Source organism: Pongo pygmaeus, chromosome 5, assembly GCF_028885625.2.
Source record: "Pongo pygmaeus isolate AG05252 chromosome 5, NHGRI_mPonPyg2-v2.0_pri, whole genome shotgun sequence".
Lineage (NCBI taxonomy): Eukaryota > Metazoa > Chordata > Mammalia > Primates > Hominidae > Pongo > Pongo pygmaeus.
This window is the reverse complement of record NC_072378.2, coordinates 33,601,467-33,624,137: the sequence shown is the minus strand read 5'-3', so window position 1 is coordinate 33,624,137 and position 22,671 is coordinate 33,601,467. Positions and strand designations below refer to the sequence as shown.

Sequence of the window (22,671 nt, the reverse complement as noted above, 5' to 3'; positions counted from 1 at the left end):
TGTACCACAACTTCCGGTGCGCCTTTCTTTACAGTTCGTAAGGTTCATAGGTATGAGAACAGCGAAGGTTCCGGGGCTAGTTTGTGCTTCAGACTTCCATATTTCCATTTGCAGTTGGGTGAAGTGGTTAGAGCTGAAAGGGGACAGCTGGAGTCAAACAACTTAACTCAAATATCTGGGAACGATTTCGCGCTGAGGAAGACCCTTTGGGACTTGTAGCTCCACTCCGGGGAACGGACTCGCCGTGACTGACAGTTGCCGGAAGTGAGGCTGCGGGGAATGGCCGCCGCTGCGACCATGGCGGCTGCCGCCCGGGAACTGGTGTTGCGGGCTGGGACCTCAGATATGGAAGAGGAAGAGGGCCCGCTGGTGAGAGCGCGGAGCTGTTTCTCTTCCGTAGTTCCAGTGCTCCTAGCTTCAGAAAGACCTGAGCTGGGTTTAGGCACAAGGGTGGGAACTTGGCTGCTACCCGTGATATTACCTGTTTGGCTCCCCGTACCCTTCCCTGTGATCGGACCCGACCCTGAGCGGGACCCTAGTGGCTGAAACTCATGTTCTGGGGCACAATTTCAACTTCACTCCACATTTTGGGGTAGAGTCAAGAACTAATATAATGTAAAGGTTAAGAACATGGCCTCTGGAGCCAGACTGCCTGGGTTCTAGTTCCATCTCTGTCACACACGCTGTGTGCCCTTGGGCAAGTTAACCAGCTTCTCTGTGCCATCATTTCTCACACCTATAAGGGGAGGAAGATAGAACCTACTGTATACATCGTCGTTAGGATTAGATGAATTAGTATGTGTAAGATTGCACCTGGCACGCAGGTAAACACTATGTGTTTTGACATTTCTAGAAAGCCTGGGGTTCCCCAGAGGTGTGATAGAACACCCAAGATGGCAGGAGTCTGAGGGTCTTAAATTTAAGTGCAAGTTCTGCTCTATTCTCTGCAATTCCTAGCTTTCCTCATTCGGTCATCTCCACTGTACTTTTTTTTTTTTTTTTTTTTTTTTTTGAGACGGAGTCTTGCTCTGTCGCCCAGGCTGGAGTGCAGTGGCGCGATCTTGGCTCACTGCAGGCTCCACCTTCCGGGTTCACGCCATTCTCCTGCCTCAACCTCCCAAGTAGCTGGGACTACAGGCGCCCGCCACCACGCCCGGCTAATTTTTTGTATTTTTTAGTAGAGACGGGGTTTCACCGTGTTAGCCAGGATGGTCTTGATCTCCTGATCTCGTGATCCGCCCGCCTCGGCCTCCCAAAGTGCTGGGATTACAGGCGTGAGCCACCGCGCCCGGCCTCCACTGCACTGTCTTGTCTTTTACTTTTTTTTTTTTTCTTGAGACGGGTTTCCCTGTGTTACCCAGGTTGACCTTGAACTCCTGATCTCCTCAAACAGTCTTCCTGTCTCAGCTTCTAAGTAGTTGGGACTACAAGGAGCCGACCACCATGCTGGGCTACCTCCACTGTCTCACTGGATCGTCTCACTCCTTGTCGTATTCCTTACCCATCAGCACAAAATAGGAGAGTGGGTACGACGTGAGACTCTTAGAATTTTTCAAGGCAGTACCTGTGGCTCCCAGTAAAAGCAGCTCCTTCTCAATTGAAGGACTGGGGATATCCAATTATATTTTTTCTTTCTGTCTTTCACCGTACCCTACTCCCATTAACTTATCCCTTTCCAGGCGGGTGGTCCTGGGCTCCAGGAACCACTGCAACTTGGGGAGTTGGACATCACTTCTGATGAGTTCATCCTGGATGAAGTGGATGGTAAGCGATGGCATGGGGTGGGTGCAGTACCTGTAACCTGAGAGGCATGGGGGCTGGAAGGAATAAGGTAGGGATTGGTGTGCAGATACTCAATGTGGGGAGAGGGAGCTGTGGAGCTGGACCCTTATGATAAACTTCTGTTTCCAGTTCACATTCAGGCAAATCTGGAGGATGAGTTAGTAAAGGAAGCTCTTAAAACGGTGAGGCTTTCCCCTGTACTAATCTGCCCTTCTATCTACTCTCCCCCAAAAGGAAAAACAACAGTCTCTTGCTTTTGTTGTATCAGCCTGGTATCTGACCCTTTAGTCCTTCACTGATTCTGTTACAGTATCCCTTTACTGAGACTTCCTTCTGACCTGTCATCTTTATGTTCTCCCAGGGTGTAGATCTCCGTCACTATTCAAAGCAAGTTGAGCTGGAGCTACAGCAGATTGAACAGAAATCCATTCGGGATTGTATCCTCCAGCAGAGGGAAGGGGTGGTGCTATTGACATGGGGATTCTGTGGCGTGTGGTACAGATGTCCCAGCTGGGGTCAACATCTCTGAGGTTTCTATCACTTCAAAGAGAAATTGGAGAGGTACTACAAATCTGAGGATCTCCCATCTTCACCATGAGGCCCCTTGACTTTTTGTGGGTCAGATATTCAAGAAAGTGAAAATATAGCATCTCTACACAACCAGATCACAGCCTGTGATGCTGTCCTGGAGGTTAGTAATTATGACCTGTGACCCCTAATAGCTACTCTGAACCAGATTATGGACTCTGGTGCCATTTTTAGGTCATCAGCCTCAAGATGGGGACAGGTTAGGGTCATTTTCAAGATGACTTCAGGAGCCTTTTTTGTTATTACTGCCATATTTAATGTTATTTCCTGATAATCTGGGGTGTCTCATCATCTGCCACCCTCAAGGACTGATAAATACTGAAGACTTCACAAAGAGTCTTTGGTGGCCCACTTATCCCCTACAAACCCTATAGCACTCCAGCAACATCTACCCTCCCTACAGCGAATGGAGCAGATGTTGGGAGCTTTTCAGAGTGACCTCAGCTCCATCAGCTCTGAGATCCGGACACTGCAGGAACAGTCAGGAGCCATGAACATTCGACTTCGAAATCGCCAGGCAGTTCGGGGGAAACTTGGGGAGCTTGTTGATGGTCTGGTGGTGCCTTCTGCTCTGGTCACGTGAGTTACCAGTTTGAAGGGTCATAATGTCCATAGCAGGTGGATGGGCTGGGGTGACCTACCCTATTTACCATATGGGTCTCCTGGCTCCAGGTTAAGTGCTTTTTAGAAATTAGTAGCCAGGTTAACCACCATTTCTTTAGGCATGCATTAGGCATCAGAGATTGAAATTAAGAATGATGTAAGATCAGGTGTATAGTGGGGAGGTCCAGGAATAGAAAACTTTGTACATGTGTCCTGACTGTATGGTACAATGCAAGGTGGTAGAGATGACAGGGGCTGGAGGTAAGGAGTGTAGTCTGGGTCTGGTTTAGGGATGTCTGGGTCTCCCTTGTAACTCATCCCACCCCTCCCTGCTAACCAGGGCAATTCTGGAGGCTCCAGTGACAGAGCCCAGGTTCTTGGAGCAGCTACAGGAGCTGGATGCCAAGGCAGCTGCAGTCAGAGAGCAGGAAGCTAGAGGCACAGCAGCCTGTGCAGATGTCAGAGGCGTGCTCGATCGGCTCCGGGTCAAGGTGGGAAGTAGGGATGGATACCCTGGAGGCTACTGGAAACAGCCTTCCCAAGATCTTCACTATGGATTTCCTTGGCAGAGCTCACTGTAGCCTGTCTCCAAGAACTTCACCCTGCCTTTTCTGGGCAGCCCCATTCTTGCCTCTCTGGGTTTCCCTGAAAATCTTGAGAAATACCAAAGAGATATTCACCACCCTTCTGCTTATGTTTACCATTTGTTGCTTCCCCCAGTTCCTCTCATACAGCAAAAGGGTTGCAGCTTCATGCCCTGTGTTTGGTTTCCCACATCTAGGCAGTGACGAAGATCCGAGAGTTTATTCTCCAGAAGATTTATTCCTTCAGGAAACCCATGACCAACTATCAGATCCCCCAGACAGCCCTGCTGAAGTACAGGTCACAACCCCAAGGAAGTGCATGGGATGGCCTTTGAGCTTTTGAGCAGCCTAGTGTGGGCATCTGGTTTCTTGGGAGACAGGTAGACTGACATGTTCCTGACCCCCCTAGGTTCTTCTATCAGTTTCTGCTGGGCAATGAACGAGCAACAGCAAAGGAGATCAGGGATGAGTATGTGGAGACGCTGAGCAAGATTTACCTGTCTTACTACCGCTCTTACCTGGGGCGGCTCATGAAGGTGCAGGTAAGGTCAGGAGGGAGAGGCATTCCTGGGCACATGGACTGGGAGGAGGGGACATCCCTGGGCAAGGAATATTTTATTGTGTTGTGGGAAGAGACGGTTATCAGTTCTCTTTTCTCTTTTCTTAGTATGAGGAAGTCGCTGAGAAAGATGATCTAATGGGTGTGGAAGATACAGCAAAGAAAGATATCCTAGTACTGGGGAACCCTCATGCCAGGCCTTGAGAGTGGGAGGACTTTCGACTCCAGCCACCAAGGCACTGCTCCTTACCTTTTCCTATGGGACTGAAACCTTTTAGAATGTGGTGAAAGCTATAGCCTCCCTCCCCAGAAAGATGCACACATTATTTTGACACATAGTTTTGCATATGACTGCAGGGGAGGGAGAGACACTCTGAAGCCCATTCACAGATGTCAGCACGTGGGGCCCTAGTACTGGGAAAGAGGGCTGGCTAGGCCATGTCTGCCTGTCTGGGGTCCCCGCAGATAGTGAGTCTTTGGGCCCAGTTATGGTCTCATTGTTTTCCCTGACTCTGACCCATCTTACGATTCTTCTCAAAGCCATCACTCCGCAGCAGGAACACCATTTTCACCCTAGGAACCCGTGGCTCTGTCATCTCCCCCACTGAACTTGAGGCCCCCATCCTGGTGCCTCACACAGCCCAGCGCGGAGAGCAGAGGGTATGAGGAGGAACAAGCTTCAGTCACGAAAGAGGCTCTGAGCATGGCGGGGAGGGAAGGCCAGACCTCAGGGCAGAGCTTCCCAACCTGCAGGCCCTGTCTTAATCCCCTTAGACTTGGGAGTGGCCTTCTCCAGTCACTCCAGCCTGCTGTGATGTGAAAAGAGCTGGGAACCATTAAGGGCATGCAGAGGGGAGAGACTAGATGAGGGGAATGACGGTCAGGGGCAGGTGTTGAGGTGGATGCAGGAGTAGCAACAGCAGGTGGGGGTAGGCCCTTTTTGTACCCCTATGTTCCCCTACCTTTTCAGTGCCCGTTCAGCTTGCTCTTAGACAGCCTGGACCTAGATAGATGCGAAGGGTCTGCTTAGCTCTTATTACTCAGGTTTACTGATTTTCCAGCCATATCCATGGGAAGTCAGTGTTGGGGTCCATCCCTTCTGTTTTTCTTCTTTACTCCTCCTTTCCCAGTATCCATTTGAGGCCCTCTTCCGCAGCCAGCACTACGCCCTCCTAGACAATTCCTGCCGCGAATACCTTTTCATCTGTGAATTTTTTGTTGTGTCTGGCCCGGCTGCACACGACCTGTTCCATGCCGTCATGGGCCGTACACTCAGCATGACCCTGGTAAGACTCCTGTTTCCTGTACTGTTCAACACCTTTGTCCCCAGTCTTCATCAGCAGCATAGTGGGGTCATGACTCTGGTAGAACTGAAATCAGGATCACCTCATTCTAAAATGTCTAAGCCTTGGCTGGGCGTGGTAGCGCACGCCCATAATCCCAGCACTTTGGGAGTCCAAGGCAGTAGGATTGCCTGAGCTCAGGAGTTTGAGACCAGCCTGGGCAACAACCTCATCTCTACAAAAAATGAAAAATTAGCCGGGTGTGTGTTGATGTGTGCCTGTGGTCGCAGCTACTTGAGATGCCGAGGTGGAAGGATTGCTTGAGCCCAGGAGGTCAAGGCTGCAGTGAGCCATGCACTCCAGAGTGAGACCTGTCTCAAAAAAAAAAAAAAAAAAGCCGGGTGCAGTGGCTTACGCCTGTAATCCCAGCACTTTGGGAGGCTGAGGCGGGAGGATCACAAGGTCAGGAGTTCGAGACCAGCCTGACCAACATGATGAAACCCTGTCTCTACTAACAATACAAAAATGAGCTAGGTGTGCGCGGCCTGTAATCCCAGCTACTCGGGAGGCTGAGGCAGGAGAATTGCTTGAACCTGGGAGGGGGAGGAGATTGCAGTGAGCCAAGATTGCGCCATTGCACTCCAGCCTGGGTGACAGAGCGAGACTCCATCTCAAAAAAAAAACTTGTTACTTAGACTTGTCACATTGTTACTCCCCATGAAATCCTCAGTGCGTAGGGTCCCTGAGACTACCCCTACTGCTGACCCACAGTCAGGCAATAGCACGTGAAAACTAAGGGTCCCCCAAATCTTGGTGCTCAAACCCCTGACCTAAGCTCAGCCCTGAACTCTGCTGTGATAGGCTTGTGATCATAGATCCTGGTGCGGCCAGGTGCAGTGGCTTACGCCTATAATCCCAGTACTTTGGAAGACCAAGGCAGGAAGATTGCTTGAGGCCAGGAGTTCGAGACCAGCCTGGGCAATGCGGCAAGACCTTGTCTCTACAAAAAATTTAAAAATAAACTTAACCAGGCATGGTGGTACACACCCATGGTCCCAGTTACTTGGCAGGCTGAGGTGGGAACATCACTTGAGCCCAGATGTTTGAGGCTGCAGTGAACTATGATTGTACCATTACAATCCAGCCTAGGTGACAAAGCAAGAACCTGTCTCTAAAGCCGAAAACACCGGGTGCAGTGGCTCACACCTGTAATCCCAGCACTTTAGGAGGCTGAGGTGGGCGGATTGCCTGAGGTCAGGAGTTCGAGACCAGCTTGACCAACATGATGAAACCCCATCTCTACTAAAAATACAAAAACTAGTTGGGCGTGGTGGCGGGCGCCTATAATTCCAGCTACTCAGGAGGCTGAGGCAGGAGAATTGCTTGAACCTGGGAGGCAGGCGGAGGTTGCAGTGAGCCGAGATTGCGCCACTGCATTCCAGCTTGGGTGGCAAGAACGAAACTCCATCTTAAAAAACAAAAAGCGAAAAACATAGATCCTGGTGGGTAAGGCAGTAAGACCACCTGGGTGGCAGTGGACAGGAAAGCAGGGGGCAGTTGCATTTTACATCTCTCCCTTCTGTCCTGTCCAGTGCATCATCCCCAAAGAAACACATGCGTTTGTTCATAGTCACTGAGGACAACAAACTGACATTCTCTTTTAATCCTCTGCTTGTTCCCCAATCACACAGAAACACCTGGATTCCTATCTAGCTGACTGCTACGATGCCATTGCTGTTTTTCTCTGTATCCACATTGTTCTCCGGTTCCGTAACATTGCAGCAAAGAGGGATGTTCCTGCCCTGGACAGGTCACTGAATTCTGGTCCTTGATGCCCAACAGGCCACGAACTCTCTTGATCTTGCACGACTCTATCCTGACCTTAGACTCCTACTGACCTGGTATCATCAACCTTTATTCCCATTCATTTTCTCTGGAGGCAGTACTGCTGCTTTTTGACTCACCTTTCTCCAACCACTGCCCCCCAACCCCCACAACTAGCTGTTGACCATTAAACTGAATGATGCCCCACTCCTTCCCATCCCCCTCCAACATTCCTTGCTGGCTGACCTCTGATTCTGATTAAGCCCACAGGTACTGGGAACAGGTGCTTGCCTTGCTATGGCCACGGTTTGAACTGATCCTGGAGATGAATGTCCAGAGCGTCCGAAGCACTGACCCCCAGCGCCTAGGGGGGTTGGATACTCGGCCCCACTATGTGAGGGAGGGCAAGGGTAACAAAGGGTTCTTGAAAGGCAGGGCTCTAAGCATCATTGTGGGGGTTGGCCAAGGTCACAGTTGTGTCATGGGCCATGCTATGAGCAGGCGTTCTGGGAGGGTGGTAAAACTCATGGTGAGTGGTGCACTGTGGGTAGGAGGGACTGGAGGTAGAGTTACATCACATGGAGGTGGGTTGGTTAAGGAAGTTGGGAGGTTGTGTTGGTTGGGCCAGGAGGTGGGTGTGATTTTCCTTCCCACTCTCTCCTAGATCACACGCCGCTATGCAGAGTTCTCCTCCGCTCTTGTCAGCATCAACCAGACGATTCCTAATGAACGGACCATGCAATTGCTGGGACAGCTGCAGGTGAGGGTCGGACAGGAGACACTTCCCAGCAGCAGGGCTGCTGCCAGTGGGTGGAGTCTGAGGAGGAGCCAGATGAGGCCCAGATGACCTTGCTTTCTGGTGTCACCTCTTCCTCTCTGCCTTTTCAGGTGGAGGTGGAGAATTTTGTCCTCCGAGTGGCAGCTGAGTTCTCCTCAAGGAAGGAGCAGCTTGTGTTTCTGATCAACAACTATGACATGATGCTGGGTGTGCTGATGGTAATAGATGCTCCTTCTCCTTGTCTTCCTACCCAGAAAATTCGGTTTCCCCCACTGCTCTGTTAGCTCTGTGAGGGCAGAGATGATGCCTGTCTTGTTCAGTGTTTTACTCTTGGAGTCTGGCACAGTGTCCAGCTTAGTACAATAAGTATGGAAGGAAGGGGACATCCTGAAGTGAAGGACTGCTTTCCCCAAACTAGACATTTCCCTTTGTCTTCCCTTAGGAGCGGGCTGCAGATGACAGCAAAGAGGTTGAGAGCTTCCAGCAGCTGCTCAATGCTCGGACACAGGTAGGGGTGTGGGGAAAAGGGAAGAGACAGCCTTGTGTGCTGTTTTCAGCTCTCTGTCTCTCTCTCTCTGTGTGTGTGTGTGTGTGTGTGTGTGTGTGTGTAGGGAGTGGCATAATGGATCTCAGGTATGTGGAATTACTGTAACTCTTAATTCACAACATACTGTCATTATTGGTATATTTTATTTTATTTTATTTTGTCTTTTTTTTTTGAGGCAAAGTGTCACTGTGTCACCCAGGCTGGAGTGCAGTGGCATGAACATGGCTCACTGCAGCCTCAACAGCCTGGGCTTAAGTGATCCTTCCACCTTAGCCCCCTGGGTAGCTGGGACCACAGGTGCGAGCCACCACGCCTAGCTAATTTTTTATTTTTAGAATGAATTTTATTTTTTTCTTTATCCATCCTCTCAAGCGTTTATCCTTTGTGTTATAAACAATCTGATTACACTCTAAGTTATTTTAAAATGTACAATTAAGTTATAATTGACTATAGTCACCCTGTTGTGCTGTCAAATAGTAGGTCTTATTTATTCTTCCTATTTTTGTTTGTACCCATTAATCATCCCCACCTTCTCCCCAGCCTTCCACTAGCCTTCCCAGCCTCTGGTAGCCATCCTTCTGCTCTCTTCATACATGAGTACGTGAGTTCAATTGTTTTGATTTTTAGATCCCACAAATCAGTGAGAACACATGACGTTTGTCTTTCTGTGCCTGGCTTATTTCACTTAATATAATGATTTCCAATTCTATGCATGTTGTTGCAAATGACTGAGTCTCATTCTTTTTTATGGCTGAGTAGTACTCCATTGTGTATATGTCCCACATTTTCTTTACCCATTCATCTGTTGATGGACACTTAGGTTGCTTCCAAATCTTAGCTATTGTGAACAACACTGCAACAAACATGGGAGTACAGATATCTCTTCAATGTACTGATTTCCTTTCTGTTGGGTATATACCCAGCAGTGGGATTGCTGAATCATATGGTAGCTCTACTTTTAGTTTTTTGAGCCACCTTCAAACTGTTCTCCAAAGTGTTTGTACTAATTTACATTCCCACCAACAGTGCATAAGGGTTCCCTTTTCTCCACATCCTTGACAGCATTGTTATTGCCTGTCTTTTGGATAAAAGCCATTCTGACTGGAGTGAGATGAGATCTCATTGTAGTTTTGATTTGTATTTCTCTGATGATAGTGATGGTGAGCCCCTTTTCATATATGTCTGCCATTTGTATTCTTTTGAAAAATGTCTATTCAAATCTTTTGCCCATTTTTTAATAGGATTATTAGACTTTGTCATGTAGAGTTGTTTGAGCCCCTTATATATTCTGGTTATTAATCCCTTGGCAGATGGGATTTGCAAATATTCATTGTCTCTTCACTTTGTTTCTTCAGCTGTGCAGAAGCTTTTTTTTTTTTTTTTTTTGAGATGGAGTTTTGCTCTTGTTGTCCAGGCTGGAGTGCAATGGTGAGATCTCAGCTCACCGCAACCTCCGCCTCCCAGGTTCAAGCAATTTTCCTGCCCCAGCCTCCTGAGTAGCTGCGATTACAGGCATGTGCCACCATGCCTGGCTAATTTTGTATTTTTAGTAGAGATGGGGTTTCACCATGTTGGTCAGGCTGGTCTCAAACTCCTGACCTCAGGTGATCTGCCTAGCTCTGTCTCCCAGAGTGCTGGGATTACAGGCGTGAGCCACCGTGCCCAGCTGTGCAGAAGCTTTGTAACTTGACGTGATCCCATTTGGCCATTTTTGCTTTGGTTGCCTGTGCTTGTGGGGTATGGCTCAAGAAATTTTTGCCCAGACCAGTGTCTTGGAGATGTTCCCCAGTGTTTTCTTGTAGTAGTTTCATAATTTGGTCTTAGATTTAAGTCTTTAATCCATTTGATTTGGTTTTCATATGTGGCGAGAGATAGGGGTATAGTTTCATTCTTCTGTGTAATGGATAGCCAGTTTTCCCAGCACCATTTATTGAAGAGACTATCTCTCTTTTTTTTTTTTTTTTCAGACGGAGTCTTGCTCTGTCACCTAGGCTGGAGTGCAGTGGTGCAGTATTGGCTCACTGCAACCTCTGCCTCCTTGGTTCAAGTGATTCTCCTGCCTCAGCCTCCTGAATAGTTGGGATTACTGATGCCTGCCACCACACCGGGCTAGTTTTTGTGTTTTTAGTAGAGACAGGATTTCACCATGTTGGCCAGGCTTGTCTTGAACTCCTGACTTCAAGTGATCCTCCCACCTTGGCCTCCCAAGTGCTGGGATTACAGGCGTGAGCCACCGTGCCTGACCAAGAGACTGTCTTTTCCCCAGTGTATGTTCTTGGTACTTTTATCAAAAATGAGTTTACTGTAGGTGTGTGCCAGCTAATTTTTTAATTTTGTAAAGACAGTTGTCTTTACAAAAGACAACTGTTGCCTGGGCTGGGCTGGTCTGGTCTTGAATTACTGCCCTCAAGTGAAAAATCTTATGATTCTTTTTTTTTTTTTAGAGATGGAGTCTCACTCTGTCTCCCACACTGGAGTGCAGCGATACAATCTCAGCTCACTGCAACCTCCGCCTCTCAGGTTAAGTGATTCTCCTGCCTCAGCCTCTGAGTAGCTGGGACTACAGGCACGTGCCACCATGCCCAGCTAATTTTTGTATTTTTAGTAGAGATGGGGTTTTACCATGTTAGCCCAGCTGGTCTTAAAACTCCTGACCTCAGGTGATTCACCCGCCTCAGCCTCCCAAAGTGCTGGGATTACAGGCATGAGCCACTGCACCCGGCCGAGATTCTGTTTTTAATGACACTGAAAAACAGAATGAATTTTTGTTTTGGCATATATATAGCTCTACTTTTAAAAGCAAGAACACACACAAAAAAGGGGAAAAAAAGCAAGAACACAATAAATGCAACATTTAGATCAACGAGTACCTGTGCACGAGAAGCACAGGGATGGTTTCAGTAGGATTTCATAGTTTGATGGTGACTTTTGCCAAGCTGCTACTTCTTGGATTGTGTGGTGTGTCTGTGAGTGTTTATATCATTAAAAAACAAAACAGCCACTGCACTAGGTTGTTTTATTTTTTAATGATATAAACACTGATGAGACAAGGCAAGAAAACAGCAAGGCAAAAAAAAAAAAAAAAAGAAAAAGAAAAAGCCAGGCATGGTGGTATGCACCTGTAGTTCTAGCTATTTGGGAGACAAAGGCGAGAGGACCACTTGAAATCCAGGAGTTCAAGGTTATAGCGAGCTATGATCATGCCATTGTAGTCTACCCTTGGCAACAGAGCAAGACCCTGTCTCAAACAGCAAAACAAAACAAAAAACTCCAGAATCACAGGATTTTTTTCATGCATAATTTTTCTAATAGTGTCATGTTATTGCATATGGCTGTAGCTCATTCCTTTACACTGCCATATATGACTTATGTGATTAAACATATTCTATAAATGGATTGTTTCCAGTTTCTTGCTTCTGTGAGCATTGTTTTATGATCATGTCTTTTAGCACACATAGATATTGATTATCTTCATCAAAAGTTTCTCTTGGGTATAAACCTAGGACAGTAGTCTTGCTACTTATAAGATATGCAGTATTAGTCTTTATGAGACAATGATAAATTGTTTTCCTAAGTAGTTCCTTCTCACCAGCAATATGTAAGAATTCCTACTGAGCCACATTTTCTCCAACATGTGGTATTATCAGATCTTTGCCATTTTTTTTCCTTTTTTTTTTTTTAGAGACCAAGGATGCTGCTAAAGATGCTCGGGATCAGAAATATTTCAGATTTTGATTTTTTTCGGATTTTGGATTACTTGCATTATTTTTACTGGTTAGCATCTGTAGTCTGAAAATCTGAAATCCTCCAAAGAGCATTACCTTTGAGCATCATGTTGATACTCAAAAACTTCTGGATTTTGGAGCATTTTGGATTTCAGATTATTGGATTAGGGATACTCAACCTGTATTTCAGTGGGTCTTTATTTGTAATTTCCTGATTACTAATAACATTGAGCATCATTTCAAATGTTTAGTAACTATATGTAGGGGTTCAGTCAGGCTGGTGGGAAAAATATTAGTTACGATAGCCACAAACCCTCTTGGAAGGCCTAAGAGTTTGCATAACTTCGGTAATAGATATGGTTGAAGGCGACCTGATCTTTACCTTTAGTTAAATAAATTAGAGTAATAACAAAGGAATGTGGGGAAGTTATCTAGCTAGCTTGTTTACTCATGTGGTCTTAAGACTAACCTTTGATGTACTGCAGGTGCTTAACTGCTTTCTACTCAGGAAGTCCACAATGTCAGTTACCCTGTAGTGGTGTTGACTCAAGTCTTTGTCAATTAATCTTTACTGAATAAATGCAAGTCTCACTAGCTGGTCAGGGCCGCCATTGCAACTGTTTACAGTACTCTCCAGGGAGTCTGTAAACAGCCTGGACACACTCAGCTGGACTGGCAAAGCAGAGTATCTGTGTGTCAGTGTACCTCATTCATCCATTGCCGGGTCAGGGGTCTGCAAGGGACAGACTCCCCGAAGTTGGTGCTCTGTGTGAGGAGCGTCACCACAACTATACAATTTTTTTTTTTCTGTAAAATGGCTGTCATAGCATTTGACCTTTTAAAAATCGGCTTGTGGCTGGGCAGAGTGTACACCTGTAATCCCAGCACTTTGGGAGGCTGAGGTGGATGGATCAGTTGAGGCCAGTAATTCAAGACCAGCCTGGCTAGCATGGCAGAACCCTGTCTCTACTAGAAGTACAAAAACTAACCAGGCATGGTGGCGCATGCCTGTAGTCCCAGCTCCTCAGGGGCGCTGAACCTGGGAGGCAGAGGTTGCAGTGAGCCAAGATTATGCCACTGCACTCCAGCCTCAGTTACGGAGCGTGACTCTCTCAAAAAATAAAGAAAAAAATAAGTCTGCTAGTATTTTTGATTTATAAGAGTTCTTTGCATCATCTACATACTAATCTTGTTGATTATACATAAGTTACAGATTATCTTTTAGTATGTATCTTTTTACTTTTTTTTTTTTTTTTTTTGGTGAGATGAGGGTCTTTCTATGTTGCCCAGGCTCCTGGGCTCAAGAGATCCTTGCACCTTTTTTTTTTTTTTTTTTTTTGAGATGGAGTTTCACTCATGTTGCCGAGGCTGCTGGAGTGCAATGGCGTGATCTCAGCTCACTGCACCTCCGCCTCCTGGGTTCAAGCACTTATCCTTTCTCAGCCTCCTGAGTAGCTGGGATTACAGGCGCGTGCTACCACGCCCGGCTAATTTTTGTATATTTAGTATAGATGGGTTTTGCCATGTTGGCCAGGCCAGTCTTGAACTCCTGACCTCAGGTGATCCATCTGCCTCAGCCTCCCAAAATGCTGGGATTACAGGCATGAGCCACCGCGTCCAGCCTTTGTTTTTTTAATGTTGCTTTTTGATGAAAGAAATTTGTAATTTTAATATGATTGAATTTATCTGTCCTTCATTTTTATGTCTTTGTTTTTAGTAAGAGTCTTGCTCTGTCACCCAAGCTGGAATGCAGTAGTGTGATCATGGCTCACTGTAGCCTCAACCTCCTGGGCTCAGGCAACCCTCCTGCCTCAGCCTCCCAAGTAACTGGGACTACAGGTGTGTGCCATATGCCCAGCTAATTTTTGTTGTTGTTGTTGTTTTGTAGAGAGAGTCTCACTATGTTGCCCAGGCTGGTCTCAAACTCCTGGGCTCAAGTGATCCTCCCGCATCAGCCTCCCAAAGTGGTGGGCTTACAGCCACCATCTACCACGCCTGGCTATTTTTGTCCTGTTTAAGAAATTCCTGGGCTGGGCGTGGTGGCTCATGTGTGTAATCCCAGTACTTTGGGAGGCCAGGGCGAGTGGATTATGAGGTCACGGGATCAAGACCATCCTGGCCAACATGGTGAAACCCCGTCTCTACTAAAAATACAAAAAAAATTAGCTGGGCGTGGTGATGTGTATCTGTAGTCCCAGCTACTCATGAGGCTGAGGCAGGAGAATCACTTGAACCAGGGAGGTGGAGGTTGCAGTGAGCCAAGATTGTGCCACTGCACTCCAGACTGGTGATAGAATGAGACTCCGTTTAAAAAAAAAAAAAAAAGAAATTCCTTATTACTCCAAGGCCAGAAAAATATTATGCTACATTTTCTTCTTAGTATTGTAGAATTTTGGCCAGGTGCAGTGGCTAAAGCCTGTAATCCCAGCACTTTGGGAGGCCAAGGCAGGAAGATTGCTTGAAGCCAGGAGTTCGAGACCAGCCTAGGCAGCATAGTGAGACCTCATCTCTACAAAAAATTAAAAATATATATTAGCCAAGCATAGTGGCACACACCTGTAGTCTCTGCTACTCAGGTAGCTGAGGTGGGAGGATCACTTGAGCCTGGGAGGTTGAGGCTGCAGTGAGCCCTGTTTGTGCTGCTGCACTCCAGCCTGGGCAACCGAGTGAGACCCTGTCTCAAAAAAATAATAATAAAATTAAAGAATAAACAAATATATATATAGAATTTTTTTGTTACCTTTAAGTCTCAAATTTACTTGGAATTAATTTTTGTGTATGATGTGAGGTAGGGATCTATTTCTTTTTTTTATGTGGATGGTTGGCCCAGAACCATTTATAGAAAATCTTTTTCTTTTCTTTCTGTTTTTTTTTTTTTTTGAGACAGAGTCTCACTCTGTCACCCAGGCTGGAGTGCAGGGCCACAATCTCAGCTCACTGCAACCTCTGCCTCCTGGGTTCAAGTGATTCTCCTGCCTCAGCCTCCTGAGTAGCTAGGATTACAGGCATGTGCCACCACACCCAGCTAATTTTTGTATTTTTAGTAGAGATGGGGTTTCACCATGTTGGCTAGGCTGGTCTTGAAAAGTTTTCACATTTTAAAAAGTCTTTAAGGATTTTGATTAGAATTACATCATTGTCTATAGATTAATTTGGAAGAATTGATACTTTATGATATTGAAACTTCCTATCCATGATCATGATCATGGGCTCCCTATCCTTTTTTTTTTTTTTTTTTTTTTGAGACAGGTTTTGCTGTGTCACTCAGGTTGGAGTGCAGTGGCACAATCATAGCTCACTGCAGCCTTGAATTCCTGGATTCAAGTGCTTCTCCTGTCTCAGCCTCTCAAGTAGCTAGGACTAGAGGCACACAGCACCACACTTGGCTTTTTTTTTTTCTGTAGAGAATACAAAATTTAAAAATTTAATTTTTTGTAGTGTCTCACTAAGCTGGGATTACAGATGTAAGCCACTCCACCTGGCCTCCTCCTCCAATTTTTAAGATAGTTTTTTAATGTCTTTTGATAACCTTTTTAAATTTTCAGCACAAAGACACTGTAAGTCGTTTGCCATATTTTTAGGTGGGTATAATACGTATGTTTAGTCCTACTAGGAATAAATACATCTTTTCTAGTCTTTTGTCTTTAACGTCTTATGTTTTTGATTTCTTATTCTACTGGCTAACACTCCCAGGATGATGTTTAGAAGTTGAATAGAAAGGTGATAATGAGAACCCTTTTCATATTCCTGATTTTGAAAGAATTGTTGCTGGCACTGTGGCTCATTCCTGTAATCCCAGCACTTTGGGATGCTGAGATGGGAGAATCTCTTGAGCCCAGGAGTTTGAGGGGATCAGCCTGGGCAACATAGTGAGACTCCATTTCTTTTCTTTTCTTTTTTTTTTTTTTTTTAAGACAGAGTCTCCCTCTGTCACCCAGGCTGGAGTGGTGCAGTGGTGCGATCTCGGCTCACTGCAAGCTCCGCCTCCCGGGTTCATGCCATTCTTCCTGCCTCAGCCTCCCGAGTAGCTGGGACTACAGGTGCCCAGCACCATGCCCAGCTAATTTTTTGTATTTTTAGTAGAGATGGGGGGTTTCACCGTGTTAGCCAGGATGGTCTTGATCTGACCTCGTGATCTGCCTGCCTTGGCTTCCCAAAGTGCTGGGATTACAGGTGTGAGCCACCATGCCCGACTAAGACCCCTTTTCTTTAAAAAAAAAAAAAAAAGCCAGGCGTAGTGGCATGCACCTGTAGTTCTAGCTGCTTGGGAGGCTGAGGCAGGATCATTGCAGGAGATTAAGGCACCCACAAAGATGCAGTTAAACCAGTTGTTTCTGCTGAGAGCAGCTGGGATTTGTCACTGGATTTGCCAGGTATAGAGACTCGCCAGCTGCCATCAATGCTTCTGGTCCTTTTTGGTCAGCTGCTGCTTCATACTACGTAGGAAAGATTGTTAAAGCCCAGTGCACTGTTTCCTCTGGTCACTCCTCTGCTATCAAGGTGTTCTCTTTTGCGTAATAGAAAGCTTAAAGTTCGTCTAAGTCCAGACCAGTACTCCTATAGGAATATAATGCATGCCACAAATGTGAGCCACTTAAATAATTTTAAATTTTCTAGAAGCTACATTAAAAAGTAAGGAGAAACAAATGTGAGCCACTTAAATAATTTTAAATTTTCTAGAAGCTACATTAAAAAGGAGAAACAAATGTGAGCCACTTAAATAATTTTAAATTTTCTAGAAGCTACATTAAAAAGGAGAAACAAATGTGAGCCACTTAAATAATTTTAAATTTTCTAGAAGCTACCTTAAAAAGTAAGGAGAAACAGATTAAATAATTTTTTAAACCACTACATCCAAAATATTATTATTTCAACATATAATCAATAAAAAATAGTACTGAGGCCAGCACGGTGGCTCACACCTGTAATCCCAGCACAGGCCAAGGCAGGGAGGATCGCTTGAGCCCAGGAGTTTGAGACCAGCCTGGACAACATGGTGAAACCCCATCTCTACAAAAAATAAAAAAAAAATGAGTGGGGCGTGTTGGCACATGCCTGTTAGTCCCAGCTACTCAGGAGGCTGAGGTGGGATAATCACTGAGCCAGGAAAGTTGAGGTTGTAGTGAGCTGTGATTGTGGCACTGCACTCCAGCCTGGGTGACAGAGCAAGACCCTGTTTCCGAAAAAAAAGATATACTTAAAATGTATTCCAATATGAAGTCTTCAAAATCAGGTGTATATATCATGCTTACAACACATTATATAATTTATGGCTCCTGCCTAGCAGGGGTCATCACTGTTAGTTCAACTTTTCTTTGGCAAGTCTACTCCCTGTGCCCCACCGTACACTGCTACATTGTTGTTTGTATATGTGTGTGTGAGACTGTATTTAGGCAACTGTCATAGGTTGAATTTGGTTATTTAATCTCTGTCCAAAATCACATCACAAAGATGCCTTGATTATAGAAAGATCCTTCCTTGCAGCATATTAGTTATTTGACACCCTCAGTGGATATAAGTGAATATTTTGAGGGAAGAATAGAAAAGATACACTTATTTTATTTATTTATTTATTTTTTGAGACAAGTTGCTGCTCTGTTGCCCAGGCTGGAGTGCAGTGACATGATCTTGGCTCACTGCAACCTCTGCCTCCCGGTTCAAGCGATTCTTCTGCCTCAGCCTCCCTGAGTAGCTGGGATTACAGGCATGTACCACCACACCCGGCTAATTTTTGTATTAATAATTTATTTTTAAATGGAATAATAATTTCACTTTCTTCTTACCAGATCTTGCTGTCTGGGTTGTTTGCTTTTATGAGTTTTTTTGTTTGAATCTCCCTTTTACATTAAACAAAAATTAACATTTTATTATGGGAAATTTCAATATGCTATTAGAAAAGCATAGTGAACCCCCAGGCATCATCAGTGATATTCAGTGTATAGCAGTTCATGGACAGTTTTGTTTCATCTATACCAACACCTATTGGTTATCCTCCTTCTGTGTCCCCCAGTTACTTTGAATTAAATCTTACACATATACAGGTGAATATTATCACTTCATCTGTATCAGAATGTTTTTATTTTTTATTAAGAAAATTATTTTTGAGATAGGGCCTTGCTGTAGTGCCCAGGCTGGAGTGCAGTAGGATGATACAGCTCCTTGCAGCCTAGAACTCCTGGGCTCAAGTGATCCTCCCACCTCAGCCTCCTAAGTAACTGGGACTACAGGTGTGTGCCACCACACCTGGTAACAGAATGGTTTTAAAAACTACAATACATTATCACACTTAAAAAAATTATCTTATTTAAAATAACTATTCAGATTTCCCCAGTTATTTCATAAATGATTTTTTTTTTTTTTTTTTGAGACAGAGTTTCACTCTTGTCGCCTCCAGGCTGGAGTACAATGGCCCGATCTTGGCACACTGCAACATCTGCCTCCCGGGTTCAAGCAATTCTCCTGCCTCAGTCTCCCGAGTAGCTGGGATTATAGGCACCCACCACCACGCCCAGCTAATTTTTGTATTTTTAGTAGAGAGGATTTCACCATGTTGGCCAGGCTGGTCTCAAACTCCTGACCTCAGGTGATCTACCCACCTCAGCCTCCCAAAATGCTGGGATTACAGGCATGAGCCACTGTGCCTGGCCTTCATAAATGATTTTTATGATTCAAATCAGGATCCATATAAAGTCCATATGTCTTTTTTTAATCTATAGATTTCCCTTCCATCTCCTCTGCAATTTATTTTTGGAAGAAACTGAGTTATTGAGTCATTTGTCATCTAGAATGATGTACAGTTTAGATTTTGCTGACTGCATTCCATGGTGTGGCCAAACTTCCTCTGTCTGGTGTATTTCTCATAAATGTGTAATTAGATGGAAAGGCCTGATCAGATTTAAATTTTTTTTTTTTTTCTACAGGGATATTTGAGAGGTAGTGGTATGTATTTCCATCAGGAAGCACATAATGTCTTCTTGGCTCTCTTTGTGATGTTAGTAGCCATCAATTTCAGTGCCTAGATACATTAATTAGATTTCTGTATCTCCTACTATCTCAAAATTTTCCTTCTTCTGTCTGTGCTACATTCTGAGTCCTTTCTTCAATTATAAATTCTAGTTCATTGTATAATTCTTGTTAATCTGTTGGCTTTCTAAAACTGGCTTTTCATATCTAAAAAAATTTCCTTTTTTCAAGTCTGTTCATTCCTAATAGTTCTTACTAATTGGTCATTTTTACATCCTTAACTTTTTTTTTTTTTTTTTTGAGATGGAGTCTTGCTCTATCGTCCAGGTTGGAGTGCAGTGGCACGATCTCTGCTCACTGCAACCTCCGCCTCCCAAGTTCAAGTGATTCTCTTGCCTCAGTCTCCCGAGTAGCTGGGATTATAGGCATCTACCATCATGCCCAGCTAATTTTTGTATTTTTAGTAGACACGGGGTTTCATCACGTTGGCCAGGCTGGTCTTGAACTCCTGACCTAGGTGATCTACCCGCTTCAGCCTCCCAAAGTGCTGGGATTACAGGCGTGAGCCACTGTGCCCGGCCTAGCCTTAACTTTAGACATTGCACACAGTACAACTGCTATCCATATCGGATAGTTCTAAGGTCAGCAGCTATTGCTTATTGTGTCTGCTAACTCTCTTGGTAGCTGCCCTTCTTTTGTGTCTAGTGATCTTTGAGTTCATTGTTTGATCTTAACCAGGGGAACTGTATGGGCCAAAATTAGGATTGAGGATATTTTTCTCCATAGAGGATTTCCCTTAACTTTTGCAGCAGCTGAAAGATGCCATTCACATGGATCTACATTAGTCATGATGCCAGAATTGGGCAAATCTGCTGACACCAGGACACCTGTGTATATGTGTTTGTGTCTTTCCAGGAATTCATTGAAGAGTTGCTGTCTCCCCCTTTTGGGGGTTTAGTGGCATTTGTGAAGGAGGCTGAGGCTTTGATTGAGCGTGGACAGGCTGAGCGACTTCGAGGGGAAGAAGGTATGAGGAAAATATGGCAATGATGGGATCAGTGGTAAGGGAAGTGGAAAAGAAAAATGAAAGGATGCAGATTACATGGTGGGGGAATAGAGTATGAAAGACTGGATTGAGAGAATACCAGAAAAGAGGGTTTGATGGTAAGGATGGCTATACCTTGGGGAGAACTTAGTGGAGATGAAGATCAGCCAGATCCCTCTCTGACACTGTTTCCTCCTGCTATTAGCCCGGGTAACTCAGCTGATCCGTGGCTTCGGTAGTTCCTGGAAATCATCAGTGGAATCTCTGAGTCAGGATGTAATGCGGAGTTTCACCAACTTCAGAAATGGCACCAGTATCATTCAGGTGACCTGCAAGTCCCAGGCCCCACTCAGATCCCCCATCATTATTTTCCCCCATCTTTTTGCTGGGCTCAGCATCATCTAAGTGACCCTTGGTCTTCAGTTACTAGTTGTGCCCAAAGTTCCGTATGAGCCCTAACCTGATTCTTTTTTTGTTTGTTTTTTTTTTTTGAGACAGAGTCTAGCTCTGTTGTCCAGGCTGGAGTGCAGTGGCACAATCTCGGCTCACTGCAACCTCTGCCTCCCAGGTTCAAGTGATTTTCCTGCCTCAGCCTCCCAAGTAGCTGGGATTACAGGCACCTGCCACCACACCCAGCTAATTTTCATATTTGTAGTAGAGATGGGGTTTCACTGTGTTGGCCAGGCTGGTCTCGAATTCCTGACCTCGTGATCTGCCCGCCATGGCCTCCCACAGTGCTGGGATTACAAGTGTGAGCCACTGCGCCTGGCCGCCTAACCTGATTCTTAATCATCACTATTAGCACCATTTTACAGTTTGATCCCTCAATGACTTTCTTTGACCAGGGAGCGCTGACCCAGCTGATCCAGCTCTATCATCGCTTCCACCGGGTGCTGTCCCAGCCGCAGCTCCGAGCCCTCCCTGCCCGGGCTGAGCTCATCAACATTCACCACCTTATGGTGGAGCTCAAGAAGCATAAGCCCAACTTCTGATGTGCTGGAAACCGCCCTGAGATCTGCCAGTCATCTCCATGGACTTCTGCACCCCATTCCATACCCTTCTTCACCTGGGGTCCCCCTTCCAGTTTTCCCCTTGCTTCCCAGGCCCTTGACATGGCTTACTTGCCTTCACTCCCAGCACCTTGCCCAACAGGATAAGCTGGATCCCCTTGGCCTTCTGAATATCCCACTGTCTTCAGGTTTCCCAAGACCACTTCCCTGTGGGCTTCCAAAATGGCCTTTATCATTTCTCCAGTCTGTCACCTCCTTTCCTGCTCCCATACACCCAAGGCTTGTTTCTTCCCCTGTAAAAACCTTCACTGCCTCAATCTCTGGTTTATTCAACTGGTCACCATGTCCTGAGGCATGAAGCCTCAGCTCTTGGAATTGCTGGCAAGGGGTGACTGCCTCTAAGTCATTGTGTTTTTCAAAGTGATTTCTTTTCTGTAGCTTTTTGACCTAAGATCTCAGCAATTTGAACACTAACCTCTCCCCTCCTGGCTCAAGAATTACTCTGAAGTCAGTCTGCAGAAAATAAATATTTAATATGACATGACACTTCTCCCATTTCCTTTCTCCTTCCTCCTGAAGGTTTTCAGGTGGCCCCGTCTCTAGAGTGACCTTTCCTTTCTGACTACTTCCTGGGCTTACATCCCTTCTGGTGGGTGTAACCTCTAACCTCTAGCTACTTCCAGGCCATTGGAGGAAGATGGCCCCTGGCTAAAATAGCAGATGCTGCAAGGGCTGAGAACCAGGCCGCGCAGCCCCAGACACTGTCCCGAGGGCTCCCTTGGGACAAGCCCAAGCTGACTCTGGAATCCCTCCTCCGTAGCAGCTCCGTAGCTCCTCTGGTTTTGGCTGTGACAGCCCCTTGCTCGGGGGCTGCAGCACCCAACCCACACCCACACCGTTGGGGCAGGGGTAGACCAGGCGAAATTCATACCATCCATTTCTGTTTGACTTGGAGCCTTCCTGCTGTCCTCGCCTATACGCCTCGTTTGAACTTAGGCTGTAGACTGGAGAGACACGGGGACCCCTTTAAGGGCTAAGAGGAGAGGCGCAGTTAAGGAAAAATGGTAATTTGGGGATGTTTCCTGTGTCCTCCACCTCCAAGGCCTAAACATTCCCTCCCCAGGTCCCTGGAGAGTGGTGGAAAGAAAGCGGTTACTCCCCGCTTAGGCCCTTCGGATGCAGGTCTAGCCCGCCGGCAACGGGAGGTGTCCTGAGTGGGTCTGTGACCGCCGAGCACACCCGCCGCGGAGCGGAGGCTGCTGCTTCCTGAGGCTGAGAGCGGATCCGGCTCTGGGCTCTCCTAATTGGCGGACGCTGGGGGGCGGCGTGGTAAGGCAGAACGGAGCGGGATCTCAGCTCTCGCCTTTTCAGGGTTCCTCC

The 22,671-nt window shown here is 46.0% G+C and overlaps 1 protein-coding gene across 5 annotated transcripts; it reads left to right on the top strand.

Moving 5' to 3' along the window:
• The first annotated feature begins 8 nt into the window (after window positions 1–8).
• VPS52 (VPS52 subunit of GARP complex) lies at window positions 9–21,832 on the top strand. Of its 5 annotated transcripts, XM_054493285.2 has the most exons (20): window positions 9–369; window positions 1,680–1,764; window positions 1,912–1,964; window positions 2,144–2,219; window positions 2,406–2,473; window positions 2,774–2,949; window positions 3,314–3,464; window positions 3,755–3,855; window positions 3,967–4,099; window positions 4,225–4,282; window positions 4,643–4,776; window positions 5,247–5,402; window positions 7,091–7,209; window positions 7,494–7,617; window positions 7,888–7,983; window positions 8,112–8,219; window positions 8,444–8,509; window positions 20,152–20,263; window positions 20,487–20,605; window positions 21,127–21,832. In XM_054493285.2, exons 1-20 carry the CDS (start codon window positions 280–282, stop codon window positions 21,271–21,273), a joined length of 2,172 nt encoding a protein of 723 aa, XP_054349260.1. In that variant the 5' UTR covers window positions 9–279; the 3' UTR covers window positions 21,274–21,832. The 5 variants fall into 5 exon arrangements, with proteins under 5 accessions (XP_054349260.1, XP_054349263.1, XP_054349262.1 ...); XM_054493288.2 differs by lacking the exon at window positions 1,912–1,964 and having other exon boundaries at window positions 55–369; XM_054493287.2 differs by lacking the exons at window positions 4,225–4,282; window positions 4,643–4,776 and having other exon boundaries at window positions 55–369.
• Window positions 21,833–22,671: the final 839 nt, after the last annotated feature.